A 23572-nucleotide genomic window follows, 5' to 3' on the forward strand; every position below is an offset into this window, starting at 1 on the left:
TCCCTTTAATATATCATTATACATCATTTACCATGATATGTAAATGCAAGTGCAGGAATGATTACACTCGTTTTTTCATCCCGTTCAGCAATGACGTACATTTGGTTAGTAAATTTCTAATTTCCTAAATGCTAATCGATAGATGCTAGAATAGTGCTGCACATTTTTCAAATATTTAGCAAATGAGTTAAAAACCTATTGAAATCTTGTTAAAGCTGGTTTTAAAATTTTGTTTTGTGGCTATTAATGTAATACTTTACTTCAAAAACTGGTTATTAAAGGGAACTGGCTATTCATTCTGCCTTCTCGGTAAGAAAATTGGTTTCAGGGTAACCAAAGAGTCCCAACTGAATGAGGGAAAGCTTAATTCCCATAAAAGTAAGACAGCTAATAAGTGAAAGAAGAATGAATAATTTAAAAAATGTTATACTGATACCCTAGTAAAATGATTGATTCAATCAAGCATATTTGATTGTTTAAAACAGCAAGACGCATGGTTGATAGGGAACTGAATATACAAACAGTTCCAAAATCACCCCCAACAGAATGCTTAAATCATAAGGACGAAACAATGTATTGAAGAGATTTGATGGTTAGCATTTAATCCAGTGGCCATTTTTAGCATCACTAATGGTAATGTAGGTATTCTATGTTTTCTGATTGATACAACATATAGTACTAAGGCAAAGCTGTTGATACAACTTTCAGTTCGCAAGAAATGCAAATAATGGAGAAACAAGTTTAAAAAATACCACAAAGAAAAAAAAAAAAAAGAACAACAACAACAACAAAAAACCACAAAGAAGAAACCAGAGAAATTCAAAAGGTGGAACTTTCTACAAGAAACTAGGTCTGGTTTCTTAAAAAAAAAAAAAAAAAAAAATCAATGTTAGCTAAAAAGGACCATGTGTGAGAGAGATTTAAATACACAACAACCATATGCAATATATGGTCCTGAATTAGATATTGGTGTAGACACTTTGGATTAATTGAGAAATACAAATATAATCTGGGTATACAGATGATGGAACATGTACTGAAATGAAAGAACAGATCACTGACTAAGAAAAGTCATGTGATAAAATTATACTGGTGAACATACGCTGCTTCTATAAAGATAAAAGTATCTTTTAAAAGAAATTTTTCTAAGTTTCTCAAGGGTCTGAATATGGTTTTGTACACATTTTTTATAACAAAATGACAAAGTTTCAAACTTTGATTTTCGAAATGCCCTCACAAAAGTGAATTTGTTTTGAAAAGCATTTACTTTTCCACTTAGAATTTCATCCTTACTTGAAATGACAGGTTAAAGTACCACCACCCCAAAATCGGGCTAGGAAACAGCCACTGACTTATCACAACATGGCAGCAAACTTATCATTTTGTAAAATGCTAGGATTAAATTATCCTTTTCTCAAAAAAAAAAAAAACAAAAAACCACACACAAAACTCAGTTATCTTTTATGTCCCTCAACTCTTTTATTATGAGTGATACAAAAAGATTTTTAGTTTTACCCTAATTTGTTATCCAAGAATCTAATATTTCAGATAACTGGCAAATCTGTTTACCAGACCACATAAACTTAATAGTTAGAAACACATTGAAAAGTCAAGCTGCTCTTATTTCTTACACCACACATGGTGCCCGACCATCTGACAAAAGGACTAAATATACAGACATGTCAATCCTATTTTAAGTATTTGAGTATTTTAAGTATTTGTAAGGCCTAACTGCTTCTGTTGTTAGGGTAAAAAATAAACAGAATTACTAACTTTATCCTTTCACTCTCTTCACACCCTCTATTAGGTCCTTTTGCGTATACAAGGATGAAGGGAGAATAGTTCCTTTCAGAGGCCCAGAGTTTAATAAAAAGACAGTCAGTCCTTTTAAACAGATTCAGTCCATTTGGAATACTTCTTCCTGACTGTACTTCCTCCAGACTTTTTGCTTTAATGTTACTACACCACCCTCTAAGTCAATCATTAAAAAGCCTTATTATCTCCAAAATTCCTCAAACAACTTCAGGAAAAGGTCATCAGACCTGAAGGTCAATTTTTAAGGAATTTTCATGCATCTCTGTAAATCTTTAATTGGAGAACTCCATAGTCTTCAATCAGATCAAACCTATACCACTTACTTACTTACGTACTTGGGGTATACACACTTATGTATTGACACTCCTTTGCTACTATTAATAAATCTCCTTTTCTTAGAAGTTTTTCTCCTGTTTCCCCACCTAGCATCATTATAGCCCCAATCTCCTACTTGAACGAGCCAGTCATGGCTACAAAGCCATTTGCTACAGCCAAGAGCCATAAACCTCCTGCCAAGCTGGCTTCTAACTGAACAGAGGAATGAACTCAAGTGTAATTGTTTACCTGGCACTTTCCTAACCAGTCAAATCAGTGCTAACCTGGGAGTCTAAAACCCTGGAAGGATTTCTAAATCTAAAACATATTAGCTGTAGAAAAATACACTTTTACATGCCAAAATACAACCATAAACAAAGTCAAAAGGCTAACACCAAACTGGGAACCAGTATGCCAACACATTTTCAATCAATATGCCAATGGGTATTGAGTTTTTTCACTACCTTAAAAAAAAAAAAAAAAACCAAAAAATTTAAGACGAGAGATTTCTTATTTATAAAATTATCAAGTGTTTTATTTCTAAGACAACCCTTGGTTCCCACCATACCCACAGCTACCCTCTAAGGGATTCTTTCACACTGAAGTCATCATATCTGGCTACTCAAGATCCCACCATTTTAGAGATCATCTCATCTGACCAGAGAGAGACAATGGACTGACCCCAAAGTAGTTCAGGAGAGTGCTGTGTGTTCTGCTCAGGAGAACATTCTCTTAAATGAAACAACTTCAGCCATTCCAGATTTTTCTCCTGGGCAAGAAAGACTTTTACTGTTACATCAAAAGCCATTTCTTCAGGGTTCCCTTTAATACTTTATGAACACCAAGAATTCTGGCTGTGTCCTTTTTCCTGGAAAGTTATCACAGTTTAATCTGTGGTGCTCCTCTCCCCATTGACTAGCCAAGTAATGGGACCAAATATCCCACTTAAAGCAGCTACCTTCTTCATTCTCTTTCTCTTGGGATCCTGCATAGCCTCCTACCAGCACTGCCCCCTCAGGAGTTTTGCTGCTAAGTACAATAAACATCAGGGAAGATGACAAAAGCCAAAAAGTATAAGTCCTTATCTGGGTAAGCTTGAAAAAAAAAAAACAAATTTTAAGAAACATAATCTAAAGTCTGTGTTTCATACATTCAGAGATGATAATAAAACTTAGTTATCTCAGAATCACTTCTCTCGATTACTTTTGTGAACATAAACAAACACAAACCCCCACCATAAACATAGAAAAGAAAACTATCCAACTATTTTGAGGTGCAATTTCACCAAGTACCATGAACTTTTTGGTCTAATCACTGTAAATTCCAAATTTTCAAACTACATGTCAGAAAAACAGTTTTAAGTGAAAGCATGACAGAAGCAACCTGGGGGAAGAAACAACTTACCCCAAGAACTCCAGCACCAATCCTTTTTTTATCTAGAATAACTACTCGATATTTTCCCCCACTTGGTAGAGCAGCTAGGTTCCACACCGCCAAAAACATGAAGACCACCACTGCAAGAAGGACCTCTTGGCTTATTTAGGAAAATCTGTTACTTAGGTACTCCTAGAGATGAATGAAAGTACTACACAAAACCTGACTCTAAATAACCAAATACTTTCCATGACATTTACACATAAATGAAATTCGTAAGTCATGAAATACTGGCTATGCCAAAATAGTCTTCCAATGACCTAAACAGACCACCCACTCAATGCTGTGTATAATCTACACAGTATGTTACCCATTTTCCTACAATATTGACATGCCATGTCCTGCTATATGCTTTGACATGTTCAGAATCATACCTCAGTTGGGGAAATATTGCCTGTACTCAAATTATAAAGAACTCTAACCACATGTGATACACTTTTTATGTATTTTGGTTTTGTTTTTATAAATCAATCGAAATCTTGACTCTACTTTCATAACTTTACTACATGTATCATGACTTAATAGAAACACAGCTTTGGGTCATTATTTTCTAAATTTAAGTGCCGTAACACTTAAAAAGGTATTCATGGTAGTTGATCTTTTTTTAAAAATAGACTTTTTAAAAAAGCAGTTTCAGGTTCAGAACAGCAAAACTGAGTAGAAGTTACAGACATCTCCCATATACCCCTTATCCTCTCCATAGACTTTCCCACTTGGTCAATTTTTATAAAGCAAAAGATATTCTTTCTGGCAAGAAATCAAGATCTCTTAGAAAAAAGTAATATCAAAACGCCAACTACAAATACCACTGTTGTACATGATTTCACTAAAATATTAGAAAAGTAGTTAAATACTTACCATATAACATCCAACAAGGAAAGCAGCATTTGCTTGTTTTCTCTGATCAGGGCCAGTAAAATGTATAATTTTCTTCCTCATCATTGTAATGGACTGCATAAAGATAAACAGTTGCTAGTATTTCCTTTCTAATTTCAAGTTTTCAAAAACTTTATTTTGTGATTAAAATAAATTCTGGATCTCACAATGTTGAAGCATTCAGAAAGACTTTTTAAATTGATACTCAAAAATACTATGTACATTCCCGTAAAAGACATACTCTTGGAATAGAACAAATGTATAATTGAAGAGTGGGAGAGGAGACACCTGAAATTAATATATCATAAATCAACCACACTTCAATTTTTTTAAAAGGAGGAGATACACACAGATACACTTTGAAAGTATAGACTATCTCTGAAAGAATACATAAAAGCTGGAAAAGGTAGTAAAAGAGATCGTTTTTCCTTTCCCTATTGTCTGATTTTTAAAAAAATCTATTTCTGAAACCTTTAAATTAAAAGGGTACAAAAGGTAAAATAATTCACTCTGTTAGAAATCAGGATAGTGAATGGGGTAGGGAGGAGTGGAGTGAGGAGGGTGGTACAGAGATAACCAGGAGACAGAAAACGGGCTGTTCCTGGGGTGTTGCTAGAATGTTCTGTTCTTGATTAAGTTAAAAATAAAAAGGATATAGAAAGTAAAACCAAAGGAACAACATGATTTGTTAGTACTTCTTTACATGTACTTCACTAACTTGAGTTGAAATGTTTCAATTAAGGGTAAGAAATAGGATATATTCAGCTGAATAAGCACAGTATTTCTTCACTTCTGTGAGCCAGTGTTTTGGGTATTTCAATGATGAACGTGTACATGATGAATTTTCCTTTAGTTGTTTACACAGAGTAAGAGACACAAGTTGATTTAAAAAAACAACAACCCAACCAGCCCTCAAGCAGCATAAGACACTCTTACTATAAATTCAACACATTTTTTATCACTATTAATTGAACAGGAATCAAAGTTTCAATCAGGTTGGATGGTCAATACTCTACAAGTTGTTCTAGTGAATATTAATGATTTTTTAATTTTGAAAAAAGGATGAATATAATCTTCATTGACCCAAAGGATAAAAGTCCTTCAGTTCAGTTCAGCCACTCAGTCATGTCCGACTCTTTGCGACCCCATGAATGGCAGCACGCCACGCCTCCCTGTCCATCACCAACTCCCGGAGTTCACTCAAACTCAAGTCCATCGAGTCGGTGATGCCATCCAGCCATCTCATCCTCTGTCGTCCCCTTTTCCTCCTGCCCCCAATCCCTTGGATGGCCAAATATTTCTAATGTGTAATTTTAAGTCTGATGTTCAAGGGAGAAAATATCTGCCTTACTCACTAATTAATTTTCAATGTAATACAATTTTTAGTTGACAATGAGTTTTATTTCTGTGTAGTAGTCTAATAAATAATCAACTGAATAAACTTGTTTTTAAAGAGTACCCGCCCCCAAATCCAGTATTTCTACTTGAGAATTTATAGTGACTCTTGGAATTGCTAGCAGTATATAAACTTTTTGTTTTATATAACTAATAATTCAAAGTTTTTTAAAAAATAAATGAATAAGGTCTAAGTTCAAACCAACAATACACTCTTATAATTTAGTGATACTCTTAAATATATGCTGTTTGCTCCTGTTTCCCTACTCCTTAATCATATGTGTAAAGGGTCAAGTAAAGAGTCACAAGTAGTAAAATATGAGAGATTCAAGATACAATAAAGTAAGATGAACTGATTTCTCTTAGTCTCCTAACATTCCCTACCACAGTGAAGGGAGAAAGAACAATGACCAAAGGAAGGAAAGCTTCTCTTGTTAGGTTTCAGTTCTATTAACTCAGACAATAAGAGATTCACTTTATTAACAACTTCCACTTTGGCTTTTCAAGTATCTAAACATCACCAATCCAAATCAGAATCAAATGACCCAAACTTAAACCATTCCATCAAAACTCTAGAAAAACAGATATACTATGACTTCATAAAACAATAAACCACATGTATGTCCCAAACACCACTGTAGTGAAAAAACATGACATTGCCTTTTAAAAAATAGATTCCCCCTCCTTCCCACAAGATCAGGCTAATCATGATTATTTAAGTGAAACCTCAGTAAAAAGTACTTTACCTTTAATTTCTTATTTATCTTGCAGCAGTATCTGTAAACCATTGCTAGATTGAGTGGTCCAAAATCTGCGTAGAAGCTGCAAAAATGAAACACAAAAATGTGTATGTGTGTTCCAGATGCTCTGAATATAACTGCCTTTTTGTAGGTATGAGATCAAAATAAAGCAAGAAAGTACACACCAAATTATTATAGGTCATATAACTTAAACGTTATTGCCTTACTAATAGAAAAAATACTTTGGTAAAAAGATGACTGTTAAATAACATGATAAGTGCTACAACACCTTTAAATCTAACCTCAAATAATACACGAAAATACTTTCTAAATAAAAAAGGCTATTTTTCCACACATTTTTCCACTGGCAAAATTATCTTACTTAGTACACTAGTTTATATTTCATTATACTGTAAGCTATTAGAATTTCAAATGTAAATTGTTAAACTTAGGAGAATTCTTTCACTTTTTGATTTTTCCCCTCCTAAGGATCTATTTTATTACCAAGGATTAAAATCAGCATCCTGCAACTAACAATCAACAGATTTGCAATGTTCCAATTTTATAAACATACCTTTAGATTTTTCACAATAAAAAAAAGTTACTAACAATCTTTTAAAAAGCAATACTTACTTTTCATATTCAAGTTCATTATCTATGCTGAAATAATGTACATTTGATGAACTCTTTGGTCTGCTGAAGAGAATGGCAAAACAAAGGCGATCTGAAATGGAAAAATTGTAATGTTCCTTCCTTCACATTATTAAGAACGTTTCATATATCATGATGCAACTCTTTTCAGATGAAGTAAAAAAATTCCTTTTCCATGCATGTTTTACCTATGGTAAGGGTATCAGTGAGTAACTTCAAAATGTTCTATTTTGGTGGGTAATAATAAATAAGCAATTTTTAAGAAGGAGAAGTTGCCTTCAATATTAGTTTCAAGAGCTGTCAGCGACTTTTCACATAGTGATACGACTCAATTTTTGGATGAACCTCTCATTGCAAAACGTTAGCTACTCTAGATTAAAAAATTTCAGCAAGGCAGCAGGCATTTCACGGCTAGACCTCCAGCCTTGATGATTCTCCCTATGTTTCGCTATATTTTCAAGACATCCTAAAAAGTTATTTCAATAAGAAGCTATGTTTTAAGCAGAAAGACAACGCTCTCAAAATTGCCTCAAAATTAATGTTTACAGCTACAGAACACAAAACAAATCCTGTTTATCCAGTGTTCTTGGGGGTCACTTTTTTTGATCCGGAACCACTACTTCTGTAGTGATTTTTACAATCAGACAAATTACCATTATAACAGAGGCAATGAAAGTTTTCTGTATGATGAGTATGAGATGAACCTGCATTGCATAAATGAAGTTAGGCTGTTGTGAGGTTTAGCAAGAATGCTAGGAGGCTCCACCCTTCCTTTCCCACCCCACCCCAAAAAGAGTTGCCCAAAAATCCTTGGGGAAGCAGTATGCCACAATAACTAGTAGTAGTAATACTAATAGTAGTGCTAGTAGAATACTTACATTCAAATTATGGCAAAATCAAGTACAACCCTTAAAATAGTAAGAAACAACAGATGCCAGCTGGCATCCTTTCCCCAAATAGTATTTAAGCAATTTTTGCCTACAATTCAGTGCACACAACTGCTATATTTTTCCTGTGAATGCGTCAACTAAAACGTCTTGCAACCACAAACACTCAAACAGATGACGGAGCTTACTCCTTCCAACCACAAATGACCCTTGATCCCCATGCACAGCGACCAGGGAGTTCGCTCCGAGGTGGAGAGCCTACGAGCCATGGTGTAAGACACAAAGGTCCCAAGTGCACACGTCAGTGCGGATTCACCCCCAAAGCAGGACCACGTCTGAGCACTAGGAGTCCCGGGAGGCCACCCACGCCCGTGAGACAGCTTCGGCCCTGGTCCCAAAGTTTAAAGGCGCGTCTTGAGCAGCAGTGGGGGCTCCTCGACCCCTGGGCACTGTCCGATGCCCTCTAAATAGGGGGTGTCCCAGAGGCGCACCCTCCGCACTCACCTCTGATCACCTCGGCCACCAAAGGGGTCCCTGCACCCTCCCGGCTCATGACTCCACAGCATCTGGAAGGCGGGGCAGAGGGGAAGTACCGGGCGGCGGGGAGAGGAGGGCCGCGACCACACCCCCGAAGTTTAAAAAGCAAAAAAGTTTAAAGGGCCGCGCCCAAACACTCGGCACAGCGACGCCCCTCAGCCGGCCACCCCACCGCAAGCTCAGGAGAACCAACCCCGGAAGTTCAAAACTTCACAAACGCCCCAGACGGGGTGGTGAGGGACGGGTGCGGAAACCAGCCCCAGCCGCCCGGGCTGAGTTTCGCCCCGCCTCGGGGCCACTCGGCGGCCGGTCATCTGCAGCGCCAGGCCCCTCCAGCGCCGCAAGTCTCTACTCAAAGTCGGGAGGTGCAGCAGAAGGTCACAGAGGCAAACGCGGGCCTGGTTAAGAAAGCGGCTCCCAAACCGATTAAAAGGATTTCTCGGAAGAGAAGGGCTTGCCAGTGGATCTGACCCCCTCCTTGTGCTCGGCCGTCTTCCCCGCCGCCACCAGGGGACGCTACCTACAGCAGGCCGCAGGAGAGGTCGGCGCCTCGACAACCCCGCGGGCTTGGAGCTCCCTCCACTCTGGGGTGGAGACTCGCTGAGCGGCTCGCCTGAGTGCTGGTGTCTCCTTTTAAAGGGGCCTTTTCAAAACTGTTCAAAATTTAAAGGTACGCCTGAAGCAGAGGTTATCATTCCTTCCTTTAAAGGCCTTAGATTTCTCCTCAGAAAAGTATTTGGATGGTTGAAAAACAGGAATTCTGACGCGATGCTAAATGACAATTTAAGAATTTTCTAAACCTATGTTAGTCTCCAGTGAAAACAAAAGTAAGTTGCAGTATGAATACGGTCCTAATTTTGTTATATATAATATGGTAGTGGGATTATGGGGGATTTTTATTTCCTTCTGTATTCTAGGATTCCTACAGAAAAGAGTTACTTTAATAATCCGTGAAAAATGTTTGCAATGACTCTCCCTTAAAACGAACAAGCAATACAGTAACTACTCTTTCCCAAGAATTACACTTTTGTCATCTCAATCGAATAGACACGTTGTATATCACAATATATACATTTTTGCCTTAAAAGTAAACCTGCATTATCTCCTAACCTTATTCTAAACTTCCAGACAGACCAGATGTTTTTAAGTGTAAAAAACAAAACACTGAATTATTTTTTAATGAAGAATATCTTTCTAAATGAAAATATAAGCTACGAGAATCTGTTAAACTGATAAACATTTTAAAAATAGTCTTCATGGCAATAAATACAAATTCACGACATAAACTGGAAAAATATTTTAAATCCATCTCAAGAACACACCCAACTTCAATTTTATCTTAGGGCAAAATAATAAAAATAAAATTTAAACTATACGGTACTACTTTTCCTTCAGACTGGCAAAAATCGAAGGAATTTGATAAGCACTGTGTTGGTGAGGTAGGGAAACAGGCGGTCATAGTCTGCGGGTAAGAATGCAAACTGTGACAACCTCCATGAAGGGCAACAAAAGGCAATTTGGCAGAAATTTCCAAGGCTGAAAACACTGGCAAGACTGCCAAGAGGGACATCTTTACAGGTGTTTACAGGCTGGATGATTTATAGGTACACATTTAAAACACATATGTATATGACTGTATATGAAATCTTGCATATCTCTGGAAGGAAACACAAAAAAACCTGGTGTTTGCCTTTATAGGGGGAAACTATCTGTAGTTAGGGAAGTTATGGTAAAAAAGATTTATTCGTTTTTGTAACTTTTGAATTTTGTAGCATATATTACCTATTCAAAATTATGAAGCTTTTGAAAGTGAACTTGCTGGCTAAAAGTGTTCTTCCAAAGCTGACTTCATTAAGACACAAAACATTCAGTAAACACAGTATGCTGCTGCTGCTGCTGCTGCTAAGTCGCTTCAGTCGTGTCCGACTGTGCGACCCCATAGAGGGCAGCCCACTAGGCTCCCCTGTCCCTGGGATTCTCCAAGCAAGAACACTGGAGTGGGTTGCCATTTCCTTCTCCAGTGCATGAAAGTGAAAAGTGAAAGTGAAGTCGCTCAGTTGTATCCGACTCTTAGCGACCCCATGGACTGCAGCCTACCAGGCTCCTCTGTCCGTGGGATTTTCCAGGCAAGAGTACTGGAGTGGGGTGCCATTTCCTTCTCCAGCATAAGACAATCTAGAAAATATCCTTTGCACACTTATAAACAACAGAACTGGTTAGTGCTACCATCTCTTGAAATCCAGTTTCTTTTAACAAACCCAAATAAAACCGGAAGGAGCTACATAGAAATGGGGAGAGATTTTCCCTCCAAGTCCAAACCTGAAATTCAGTTCCCAAAGGAAATATTTTATATATTACAGGATGAGGAAGAATCACTGATTTTCTTATGTCCAATTACCTGTGCACAAGATATTCTCAAATTGTTATTCTAGAGTCATATTGTGATAAACTACAGTAGAGGCCAGAGTGCGGGGATGAGAGCTCTTTATTAGAAAACTGGAGCTGGAAAATAGGTCTCTTTAAAACATTTTGATTAAAAGTTCATGATTAAACTTACTATCCTATTGTAAACCCATGTGTCCTCCCTTTAATGTGTTTGTAGTCAAAAAACAAAACTGAAGTACTGAAGTGGTAAACTGTCTTGCCCTACACTCTGTCACATAGTTACCACTCCTGCTTCTTTGACAGAAAAGATACAGTAGAGGTATATTAAATCTCATGGTTTTTAAATATTGACAAGAACATTCAAAATCCATCCTTGTGCCAAATTTGTCTATAGTTCTGATATGGGTAATGGGTCTCTAGTTTACTACCTCTTCCTTTAATAAGTATTTGTTAAGTTAATAATATTTTCCTCCATAACAACTAGCTATTGGGATGAAAAGTGTTAGTCGCTCAGTCATGTCTGACTCTTTGCGACCCCGTGGACTGTAGCCCACCAGTCTCCTCAGTCCGTGGAATTCTCCAGGCAAGAATACTGGACTGGGTAGCCATGCCCTTCTTCAGGAGATCTTCCCAATACAGGGATCAAACCCAGGTCTCCTGCATTGCAGGCAGATTCTTTACTGTCTGAGCTACCAGGGAAGCACAGTTAATCATAAAATACAGAGAGTTATATTCTAAACCAATTGAGAAATATATGTAGTAGTCAGGTGGCAATGATAACACAGTATCTACTTTTTAGTAGAAATGATGAAAAGAACTCTAAATACAATACGCTTCCCACCCATTCTGTTTTCCCCCTGGAACCGGACTGACTTCACAAGTCCTGGCAGAGGGACTGGAGAGTGCAAGTCTTCCCTATGGGGTAGTGAAGTCTGCCCTCAGTGAGCTCACTGTCAGAGAAGCAGAAGGGAGAATTCACATCTCCTGGGAATAAGAAAGAACAGGCTCCACCTGAACAGTGACTGTCCCTCAGAGAGGGCTAATAGCCATCACTCACATCTGTCGTTAGCCCCTTGTTCCTCGAGATGAGGAGTAACCAAGAGGAGCATAGGAAGAAATGTTCATAAAACAATGGCAACTAACAATTATTGAGAGTTTAGTGCCAGGTATTACATTAATAAGCTCATTAATATAAAGCAAATGCTACTACTACTATCAGTATTTTTCAGGAAAGGAAACCTAACCTAAAGAAACAAAATAACTAACCTGAGCAAAGTCACAAACTTGTAAAGTAACAGAATCAAGATCTTAACACAGGCTTTTTGCCTGAAGCCTGAAAATTTTAAACTCCTGCCTCAGAGACTTGCCTTAATATAAAGCAAGAATAATTAAAACAGTAAGATTTTAGCACAGCAACATAGAAACGTGAACCCAGGCAAATATGAAAACCTAGTATATGAGAAAAATCAGTCACAAAGAAGGCCTTACTCAGTAATGGACAAATGTCTGTAAGTATGAAAAGAAAACAAGGTACCAATCTGACATATAAAACAAAGACCAAATGAAGTAAGTTTTTAAAAGCTGTCAGATAACTATAAAAAATTATACCAACTAATTTTATAATTTAAATGGGACTTTTAAGCATGACACAAAACTCAAGGTATAAAGAAAAAAAAACCAGAAACTTGCAGAAAATATATAATAATCATCACAATGATAAAATCTGTAAAACAATATAAAAACCCAATAGAAAATAAAATTCTATAAAGGCTATAAACAATTAAGAAAAGAAATACAAATAGCCAATAGCATATTAAATTTAATCTTACCAGTGGCTCAACATTAAAAAGTCCAACACATCATGACTAGATTATGGAAGAAACCCACAGAAGAAGTAATTAAAATCAACTCATTCCAAATTAATACTTTATACAATGAGACTAAAAGAGAATATTTTTAAACTGATCAAAGTTATCTTCCAGATACCTTGGGGAAATACCGCAATTCATGCCTTAACTTCATAAGTATCTCCCTAAAATGAAAACCAAGATGAAAATTTCTACTACCATGACTTCTGTTTAATAATGTAATAACTGGAAGTGCTCACCGATGCCAAGATAAAAAGAAATGAGGGAAGACTTAGAAATAAAACGGTACTTATTTATACATGACTGTCTGCCTAGAAAATACAAAAGAATCTGTAGACAAACTATTAGAATAAATAAACGTTTGCAAACTTTCTGGATTTACATGATTAGTAGTTTTTAGAAAGTTTTTCTGTGTACTACTTGTAATAACTAATAAAAAATATAAGTGCATGGTCACTTACGAATATAGGAAAGATAAAAGCAGGTTTTTATTGGGAAGATTCACTATCACAAAGATGGTAATTTCATTCAAACTAAATGCATTCTTATCAAAATCTCAACAGAACTTTTCACAAGACTTAACAAGCTGATCCTAAAATTAATCTACAAGACCATAAGGCCAAGAAGAACTGAGACCAATTCGAAAACAAACATAAAGGGGCCTTTGCCCTACCAAATATTAAAACTTGCAATAATTTAGCCGTGTAGAACTGACACATACACTAGATCTCTATCTGTTATACATAAGAGCTCAGTAACAGACCCCATAAACATAGAAACTTCACTTATGACACAGGTGGCTTTGAAGATCAATAGTAACAGTGTGTGTACACTCAGTCACTGAGTCATGTCTGACTCTTTGGGACCCCATGGACTGTGGCCTGTCTCCTCTGTCCATGGAGTTTTCCAGGCAAGAATACTACAGTGGGTTGCCATTTCCTACTCCAGCAGATCTTCCCACCCCAGGGATCAAACCCAAGTATCTTGCATTGGCAGGCAGATTCTTTAGCACTGTACCGCCTGAGAAGCCATGGTAAAAGTAAGAATGCTCAACACATGCTGTAGTGACAATTGGTTGTATGTACTGTTAGATTCATGAATCAAGGTAAACCGGTCATACAGGAGATGGCAAGAGTGAACATTGAGATTTTAGGAATCAGTGAACTAAAATGGATAAGGATAGGCAAATTTAATTCAGATGACCATTATATGTACTACTCTGGGCAATAATCCCTTAGAAGAAATGGAGTAGCCCTCATAGTCAATAAAAAAAGTCCAAAATGCAGTACTTGGTTGCAATCTCAAAAATGACAGAATGATCTCATTTCATTTCTAAGGCAAACCATTCAACATCACAGTAATCTGAGTTTATGCCCCAACCACTAATGCTGAAGAAGCTGAAGCTGAACAATTCTATGAAGACCTACAAGACCTCATAGAACTAACACTAAGAAAAGATGTCCTTTTCATCATGGGGGACTGGAATGCAAAACTAGGAAGTCAAGAGATACCCGGAATAATAGGCAAGTTTCGTCTTGGAGTACAGAATGAAGTAGGGCAAATTCTAACAAAGTTTTGCCAAGAGAACACACTGGTCATAGCAAACATTCCCTTCCAATAACACCAGCAAAGACTCTACTTATGGACATCACCAGATAGTCAGTACCGAAATCAGATAGATTACAGTCTTTGCAGCTGAAGATGGAGAAGCTTTATACAGTCAACAAAAACAGCACCTGGAGCTGACTGTAGCTCAGCTCATCAGCAAAATTCAGGCTCAAATTGAAGAAAGGAGAACCACTAGGCCATTTAGGTATGACCTAAATAAAATCCCTTATGATTATACAGTGGAGGTGATGGCACAGATTCAAGGGATTAGATCTGGTAGACAGAGTGCCTGAAACTATGGATGGAGGTTCGTAACATTGTACAGGGGGTAGTGACGAAAACTATCGCCAAGAAAAAGAAATGCAAAAAGGCAAAGTGGTTGTCTGAGGAGGGCTTACAAATAGCTGAGAAAAGAAGAGAAGCAAAAGGCAAAGGAGAAAGGGAAAGATATTCCCAACTGAATGCAGAGTTCCAGAGAATAGCAAGGAGAGATAAGAAAGCCTTCTGAAGTGAATAATGCAAAGAAATAGAGGAAAACAATAGGATGGGAAAGACTAGAGATCTCCTCAAGGAAACTGGAGATACCAAGGGAACAGTTCATGCAAAGATAGGCACAATAAAGGACAAATATGGCAAGCTCCTCATAGAAGCAGAAGAGATTAAGAAAGGTGGCAAGAATACACAGAACTCTACAAAAAAGCTCTTAATGACCCAGATAACCACAGTGGTGTGGTCATTCGCCTATAGCAAGATATCCTGGAGTGTGAAGTCAAGTGGGCCTTAGGAAGCATTACTATGAACAAAGCTATTGAAGGTGATGGAATTCTAGCTGAGATATGTCAAATCCTAAAAGATGATGCTGTTAAAGTGTCGCACGCATTATGCCAGCAAATTCAGAAAACTCAGCAGTGGCCAAAGGACTGGAAAAGGTCAGTTTTCATTCCAATCCCAAAGAAAAGCAATGCCAAAGAATGTTCAAACTACTGTACAATTGCACACATGCCATCAAGATTATGCTCAAAATCCTGCAAGCTAGGCTTCAGCAGTGCATGAACCGAGAACATCCATATGTACAAGCTGCATTTAGAAAAGGCAGAGGAACCAGAGATCAAATAGCCAACATCCACTGGATCACTGAAAAAGCAAGAGAGTTCCAAAGAAACATCTACTTCTGCTTCATTGACTATGCTAAAGCCTTTGACTGTGTGAATCACAACAAACTGTGGAATATTCTTAATGAGATGGGAATACTAGACCACCTTACCTGCCTCCTGAGAAACCTGTATGCAGGACAAGAAGCAACAGTTAGAACTGGACATGGAACAATGGACTGGTTCCAAATTGGGAAAGGAGTACGTCAAGGCTGTATATTGTCACCCTGCTTATTTAACTTATATGCAGAGAACATTATGCAAAATGCCAGGCTGGATGAATCAGAAGTTGGAATCAAAATTACTGGAAGAAATATCAACAACTTTAGATATGCAGATACCACTTTAATGACAGAAAGTGAAGAGGACCTAAAAAGCCTCTTGAAAGTGAAAGAAGAGAGTGGAAAAAGCTGGCTTAAAACTCAACATTCAAAACACTAAGGTCATGGCATCCAGTCCTAACATTTCTTGGTAAAAGATGAGGAAAATGTGGAAACAGTGTCAGATTTCATTTTCTTGGCCTCCAAAATCAATGCAGAAGATGTCTACAGCCATGAAATTAAAAGATGCTTGCTCCTTGGAATAGCTATGACAAACCTAAACAACGTATTAAAAAGCAAAGACATCACTTTGCTGACAAAGATCTGTATAGTCAAAGCTATGGTTTTTCCAGTAGTCATGTATGGATGTGAGAGTTGGACCATAACAAAGGCTGATGCTGAAGAACTGATGGTTTTGAATTATGGTGCTGGAAAAAACTCTTGAGAGTCCCTTGGACTGCAAGGAGATCAAATCAGTCAATCTAAAGGAATTCAGCCCTGAATACTTATTGGAAGGACTGGTGCTGAAGCTGAAGCTCCAAAACTTTGGCCACCTGATTTGAAGACCTGATTCATTGGAAAAGACCCTAATGCTGAGAAAGACTGAGGGGAGGAGGAGAAGTGGGCAACAGAGGATGAGATGGTTGGATGGCATCACCAACTCAATGGACATGAGTTTGAGCCAACTCTGAGAGATACTGAAAGACAGGGAAGCCAGGCATGCTGCAGTTCATTGGGTCACAAAGTGTCAGACACAACTGAGCCACTGAACAACAACAAAATGCAGAGTACATCATGCTGGATGAATCACAAGCTGGAATCAGGATGCTAGGAGAAATATCAATATCCTTACATATGCAGATGATACCACCCTAAAGCCAGAAAGTAAAGAAGAACTAAAAAGCCTCTTGATGAAAGTGAAAGAGGAGAGTGAAAAAGCTGGCTTAAAACTCAACATTCAAAAAATGAAGATCATGGCCTCCGGTCCCATCACATCATGGCAAACAGATGGGGAAAAAATGGAAATATGACAGGTTTTATTTTCTTGGGCTTCAAAATCACTGCATACTGTGACTGCAGCCACAAAATTAAAAGATGCTTGTTCCTTGGAAGAAAAGCTATGACAATCCTAGACAACATATTAAAAAGCAGGGATATTACTTTACTGACAAAGGTCCACAGTCAAACTATGATTTTTCCCAGTAGTCATGTGCAGATGTGAGAGTTGAATCATAAAGAAAGCTGAGTATCAAAGAACTTGAGAAGACTTTTGAGAGTCCCTTGGACTGCAAGAAGATCAAACCAGTCAATCCTAAAGGATCAACCCTGAAAATTCATTGGAAGGACTAATGCTGAAGCCAAAGTTCCAATACTTTGGCCACCTGATGAGAAGAGCTGACTCATTGGAAAAGACCTTGATGTTGGGAAAGATTAAGGGCAGGAGAAGAAGGGGCCAACAGAGGATGAGATGGTTGGATGCCATCACTGACTCAATGGACATGAGTTTGAGCAAACTCCAGGATATAGTGAAGGACAGGGTAGCCTGGCGTGCTGCAGTCCACGGGGTTGCAAAGAGACTGACTGGACTAGGGACTGAACAACAAGAGTAACATTGTCTAGGGGGTAAGGAGGGAGGAAATTCGATCTTTATCACACCACAGGCCACCACACACCAAAGAAGAAAAAAAAAAAATGCCTAGCTAGGGACTTTCCTGGTGGTCCAGTGGCTGAGACTCTGTGCTCCCAATGCAGAGGGCTCAGGTTAGATCCCTGGTCTGGGAACTATATTCCACATGCCACAAGTGAGAGTTCTCATACCACAACTCTGACCCAGAGCAGCCAAATAAATACTAAGTAAAAAAATTTTTGTAAAAGCTTAACTATAAGAAAAAAAGTTTTACAAGTCCTAGAAGAAAATATAGAAAAGTAACTCAAACAGTGGGGTAGAGATAGATTTAAAAAAATAAAAACAACAAAAAAAGTCTAAAATATAAAGCAAAAGATTGAGAAATTTGATTATATGAAGATTTAATGCTTCTGCTTTTAAGACCCCAAAAACAAAATTTAAAATGGTAACTCACAGTCCAGGAAGACAGGTACAATGCACGAAAGCAACAAAAGATTAGTATTTAGAATTTACAAAGAACTATAAATCAAAGATAAAAAGCTAACACTCCCAACAAACAAATGGGCAGAGGTTGGGACTAAGAAATTCACAAAAGAAGAAACCTCATTGTCTTACCTTGCTCCTTTTTTTCTTACCTACCTACAGTGAGTATGGTTTTGGTCTGCTCTATGCCCTATAAGTTGACTTTATTAGTCAGAATAATGTATGGCAACAAACAACTCTTAAATCTTTATAATTTAATTTACAAAAGAGGCCATTTCTTCCTGGTGCTGCATGTCCAGCCCAGATGCTACTGTGGAGGAGGCTCTATTCTGCACAGTAACCCAAGGATTCAAGATGATGGAGGCTCTACCAATTTGCAGATGCATCATCTGGAATTTATCCCTGGGGCTGCCCAATATGCCAGTGACTGCTTGTGTAAGTAATTCCACTAGCTTACAGATATAAATGTATATAGATATAAACCAAGCTCCATAATGTTATCAGTAATAAAGTTTACATTTAATTTTTTATCTGTTTAACTCCTATGTTCCTCAATCAACTCCAGAACAAAATGGGGAAGAGTAATCTTGTCTAAAGATGCTCCAGACATCCTCCCCCAATAATATGTCAGTCTCCATATTCACCTGTATTTCTAAAATATTTTATAAATAAATTTTTAGAAAGAAGAATTATAAAGTTTTCATACCTTTCAAATCACTGGAGCAAGTGAAGAAATAAAACTAAGAAAACATGATCAAGGCATCAAACACCAAGAAGAAACATGGCAATCAGAAAACAAAATAATTCCAAACATATCAGTAAGAATAAAACATGCAAAATATTTAAATTCACCTATTAAAATTTTTTTCAAGTTGAATTTTAAAAATCAATATAGAAACTTCCCTGGTGGTCCAGTGGTTAAGAATCCACCTTGCAATGCAGGGCACACGGGTTGGATCCCTAGTTGGGGAACTAAGATCCTACATGCCATACAGCAAGTAAAAGCACACTGCAACACAACTCCTGGGCCTGTACCACAACTAGAGAACCTATGTGCTGCAATGAAAGATCCCACATGCCACAACTAATACCTGACTCAGCTAAATAAATAAACAAATACAAATTCAGCCTATATATTTACAGAGACAATTAAAACAGAACCATACAGAAAGTGTTTTAAGGATAGAAAATGATACATTACACAGTTGCTAGGAAAAAGAGCAGGTATAGCAATATCAACAATGGATGACATAGAATTTACAGCAAAAAGCAATAAAGACAAAGATGCTTCATGATTACATAATCTACCAAGAGATTACAACAATCACACATCTTAAACATTTTAAATCTATAACACAAAACTAGTGAAAACAGGAAAAATTAGTAAAGTCATAATAACAGGCTAACACCCCTCCAAAACATAAAATAAGGAATTAGAAGCTTGATCTAGTAAATAAAGAGAATCACTTTCAACAGAGAGCACAAAATTTTCAAAAAATAGGGTATTCACTGAAGTCCTCACATACTAGGTTACAAGGAAATCACAACAAATTCAGGAAAGCAAAGATCATACTTACAGATCATACAATTAATGCAGTACAAGAAAATTTGAAGTTTATTGATGAAAATACAATAAAACAAGCAAAAATCTATCAACCTGAAAATATTTAAAACCTGTTTCTAAATAACTTGCAACAAAGGGAAATTAAAAGACAATTCAACACAAATTATGTAATAATCTAAATAAGAATTCATATTAAAATCTGTGGTATTTGCTTAAATAAAAATCTAAAGAAATTCATCTGCCTAAAAAAAGCCTCCCTCTGTTACACACACACACATCTACCTCGATTCACACACACACACATCTACCTCGATTAAAAAGCTGAACATAATAGTTCTGGTTCCCTGTATTCTAGGCCATGGTAGGCTTGTTCTTACTCCTTTGAGATTAAATGAGCAGAGGTGAAATTCATCACTTCGGGGTCAGTTCACTTAATTGATGGTACAAAAACCTCTATAGACCTCTCCCTCTGACCAGCAAGCAGCTATCAAGATAATATCAGAATACATCCATTTTAGAAAACTGGTATTTATAAGGAGTGAACATCACACATCTTCTGACTTGGGGCAGGGGGGGCAAAATTCCACTTCTAAGGATATATACAGCAAAAATGTATACACATGCTCACCAAGAAAGGGACAAACAGTGGTTCAAAGAATCATTATTTGTAATAGCCAAAAACTGAACACAAACTAAATGTCCAGAAACTGTGGACTGAAACACTGTGGTACTTTCTTACAGTGCAATATTATAAAACAAAAAGAATGAATGAATGAACTGTGACCATGCGCAATATCATGGATGATTCTCACCAATATACTGGTCAGTGAAAAAAGCCAAACAAGAGTACATAAAGTATGATTACATTCATATAGATTTCAAAGCCAGACAAATCTTTGGCAATTAAAAATGTGTTTATCCTTGGAAGGGGAGTGACTAGGAAAGAGCTCAAAGGGGTAGATTCTGGGGTATGATGTTCTCTTTCTCAATCTATGTGCTAGTTATTTATCCATGATGTACAAACCTGTCTACCAAGTTGTTCACTTTGTACAAATTTCTGTGTATGAATCATTACTACACATAGATATGCAGGCATGCATGCTAAGTCATTTCTAAGTCGGGTCCAATTCTTTGCGACCCTATGGACCACAGCCTGCCAGGCTCCTCTGTCCACAGGATTCTCAAGCAAGAATACTGGAGTGCGTTGCCTTGCCCTACTCCATTATAGATATATGTATATATTATAAGGTGGCTCAAATGGTAAAACAGTAGGACTTCTCTGGTGGCTCAGAGGGTAAAGCGTCTGTCTTCAATGCAGGAGACCTGGGTTCGATCTCTGGGCAGGGAAGATCCCCTGGAGAAGGAAATGGCAACCCACTCCAGTATTCTTGCCTGGAAAACCCCATGGATGGAGAAGCCTGGTGGGCTACAGTCCATGGAGTCACAAAGAGTCAGACACAACTGAGTGACTTCACTTTCAAATGGTAAAGAATCTGCCTGCAATGCGGGAGACCAGAGTTCAATCTCTGGGTCAGGAAGATCCCCTGGAAAAAGGAATAGCTACCTACTCCACTATTCTTACCTGGAGAATTCCATGAATAGAAGAGCCTGGTGGGCTACAGTCCATGAGGTCAGAAGAGTTGGACAGAACTGAGTGACTAACACTTTCACTTTCATAAAATAAATTAGACTTCATTATGATATTCTTCCCTAGTGGCTTAGACCATAAAGCGTCTGCCTACAATGCAGGAGACTGGGTTCAATCCCTGGGTCAGAAAGATCCTCTGGAAAAGGAAATGGCAACCCACTCCAGTACTCTTGCCTGGAGAATCCCGTGGACAGAGGAGCCTGGTGGGCTATAGTCCCGTGGGGTCACAAAAAGTTGGACAAGACTGAGCGACTTCACTTTCACTTTCATGTTATACTCAATAAAAAGTTTTATGTGTAGTAGCTGTGCTCTACCAGCCTGGGTCATAAAGTAAGAAGATTTATAACAGGTCTTACTTAACCAATGACAGATATGCATCATGAACAAAAAATAAACCTTTACTCCTTACATGACACTAAGATGTTGGGGTTGCCATCATAACATAACCTAGCCTTATCCTAAGTGACATATATCTTTAAGCCTTAAACGAAGACACAATATGCAAAAGCTATAAGAAAAATGATTTAATAAATTTATAAAAGAAACCATTAAAACATTTTTAGAAGGGGGTGGGAGAAGAGTGGGATACAGGATCCAATCTGAAAAAACTCCTAACAGCCAAAGCTGAAAAATTTGAGCAATGAAGTACATAATACTGGATTATCAGTTCAGTTCAGTCGCTCAGTCATGTCCGACTTTTGCGACCCCATGAATCACAGCACGCCAGGCCTCCCTGTGCATCACTAACTCCCGGAGGTCACCCAGACTCACATCCATCGAGTCAGTGATGCCATCCAGCCATCTCATCCTCTGTCGTCCCCTTCTCCTCCTGCCCCCGATCCCTCCCAGCATCAGAGTCTTTTCCAATGAGTTAACTCTTCGCATGAGGTGGCCAAAGTACTGGAGTTTCAGCTTTAGCATCATTCCTTCCAAAGAAATCCCAGGGCTGATTTCCTTCAGAATGGACTGGTTGGATCTCCTTGCAGTCCAAGGGACTCTCAAGAGTCTTCTCCAACACCATAGTTCAAAAGCATCAATTCTTTGGCGCTCAGCCTTCTTCACAGTCCAACTCTCACATCCATACATGACCACTGGAAAAACCATAGCCTTGACTAGATGGACCTTTGTTGTCAAAGTAATATCTCTGCTTTTGAATATGGATTATAACCCAAAGTAAAAAATAAATACACATGAATACAAGCTGATATAAAAGCTATTGAATAAAATGAAAGAGAGACAAATCTTCCTTACATGCTGCTGCTGCTGCTAAGTTGCTTCAGTCTTGTCTGACTCTGTGCGACCCCACAGACAGCAGCGCACCAGGCTCCCCCGTCCAGGCAAGAACACTGGAGTGGGTTGCCATTTCCTTCTCCAGTGTGTGAAAGTGAAAGTGAAGTCACTCAGTCGTGTCCAACTCTTAGCGACCCCATGGACTGCAGCCTACCAGGCTCCTCCGTCCATGGGATTTTCCAGGCAAGAGTACTGGAGTGGGGTGCCATTGCCTTCTCCCTTCCTTACGTAAGTATTCCAAATAATACACGTAGATATTTCCTTCTAAGAGTTAGAGCTTAACTCCCCCCATCTTTTTGAGTATGGGTTGGACTTAGTGACTGGCTTCCAAAAAATATAGCATGGAAAGGGAAAATTAGCAACTTCACAGAGGAACTGTCAACACTACTTTAACCAAGTGTTCATAATTCACCAAAGATATCATGTGGATGCCATGTCCCCCTGATATGACATAATGAGAAGGGCACTTTTCCTCTGCAGAATTTTATTCCAAAAATCCAGTCTAGTCATTAGAAAATATTGAGAGAGTCAGTTCCTAGGCAAGCTGATAAGAAGTCCAGGGTCCCTGAGGAGGAGAAAGGGGTCTGGAGCCCTCAAGAAGGAGAAAGAGGTCTGGGGCTCTCAAGGAGAAAAAGACAAACTTTTTTCTGCATTGCTTTGTTTTAGTCATTATAACAATGTATCTTGCTCCAGAACACTTTCTCCTTAACAAGAATGTTTTATGACTAATCATGTTATCTTAAGAGATACATATATATTGTGGGAGTGGGTTTGGTAAGACCTTTCTATTGTTAGTTCTAACCTTGTTAATTTAAGATGTATCTTGTGGGAACAGGTCTGGTAAAAGAATGTAAGGCCTTGATAAGACTAGTGAATGGGGGCACTCTCAGTACCCCTTCTGATGTCTAGTCAGAAGCTTTCTCTGTCCCTTTTTCACATTAATAAAACTCTGCTACACAAAAGCTCTTGAGTGATCAA

General features: G+C 38.0%; 1 protein-coding gene across 19 annotated transcripts in view; it reads right to left on the reverse strand.

The window, feature by feature from the left end:
• The window catches only part of CDC14B (cell division cycle 14B), a 162396-nt gene that overhangs the window by 83359 nt on the left and 55465 nt on the right, over nucleotides 1–23572 (reverse strand). For 15 of the 19 annotated variants that reach the window (XM_061426168.1, XM_061426162.1, XM_061426161.1 and 12 more), the window contains 3 exons: nucleotides 7209–7299; nucleotides 6582–6657; nucleotides 4423–4515 (listed from right to left, as the gene is read on the reverse strand). In XM_061426168.1, coding sequence (XP_061282152.1) covers nucleotides 4423–4515; nucleotides 6582–6657; nucleotides 7209–7299 — 260 coding nt within the window. Of the gene's footprint in view, nucleotides 1–4422; nucleotides 4516–6581; nucleotides 6658–7208; nucleotides 7300–8617; nucleotides 11759–23572 lie in introns of those variants that run through there. The other 4 variants (XM_061426172.1, XM_061426173.1, XM_061426159.1 and 1 more) reach the window with 3 other exon arrangements.

This window comes from Bos javanicus, chromosome 8 (genome assembly GCF_032452875.1).
Source record: "Bos javanicus breed banteng chromosome 8, ARS-OSU_banteng_1.0, whole genome shotgun sequence".
NCBI lineage: Eukaryota > Metazoa > Chordata > Mammalia > Artiodactyla > Bovidae > Bos > Bos javanicus.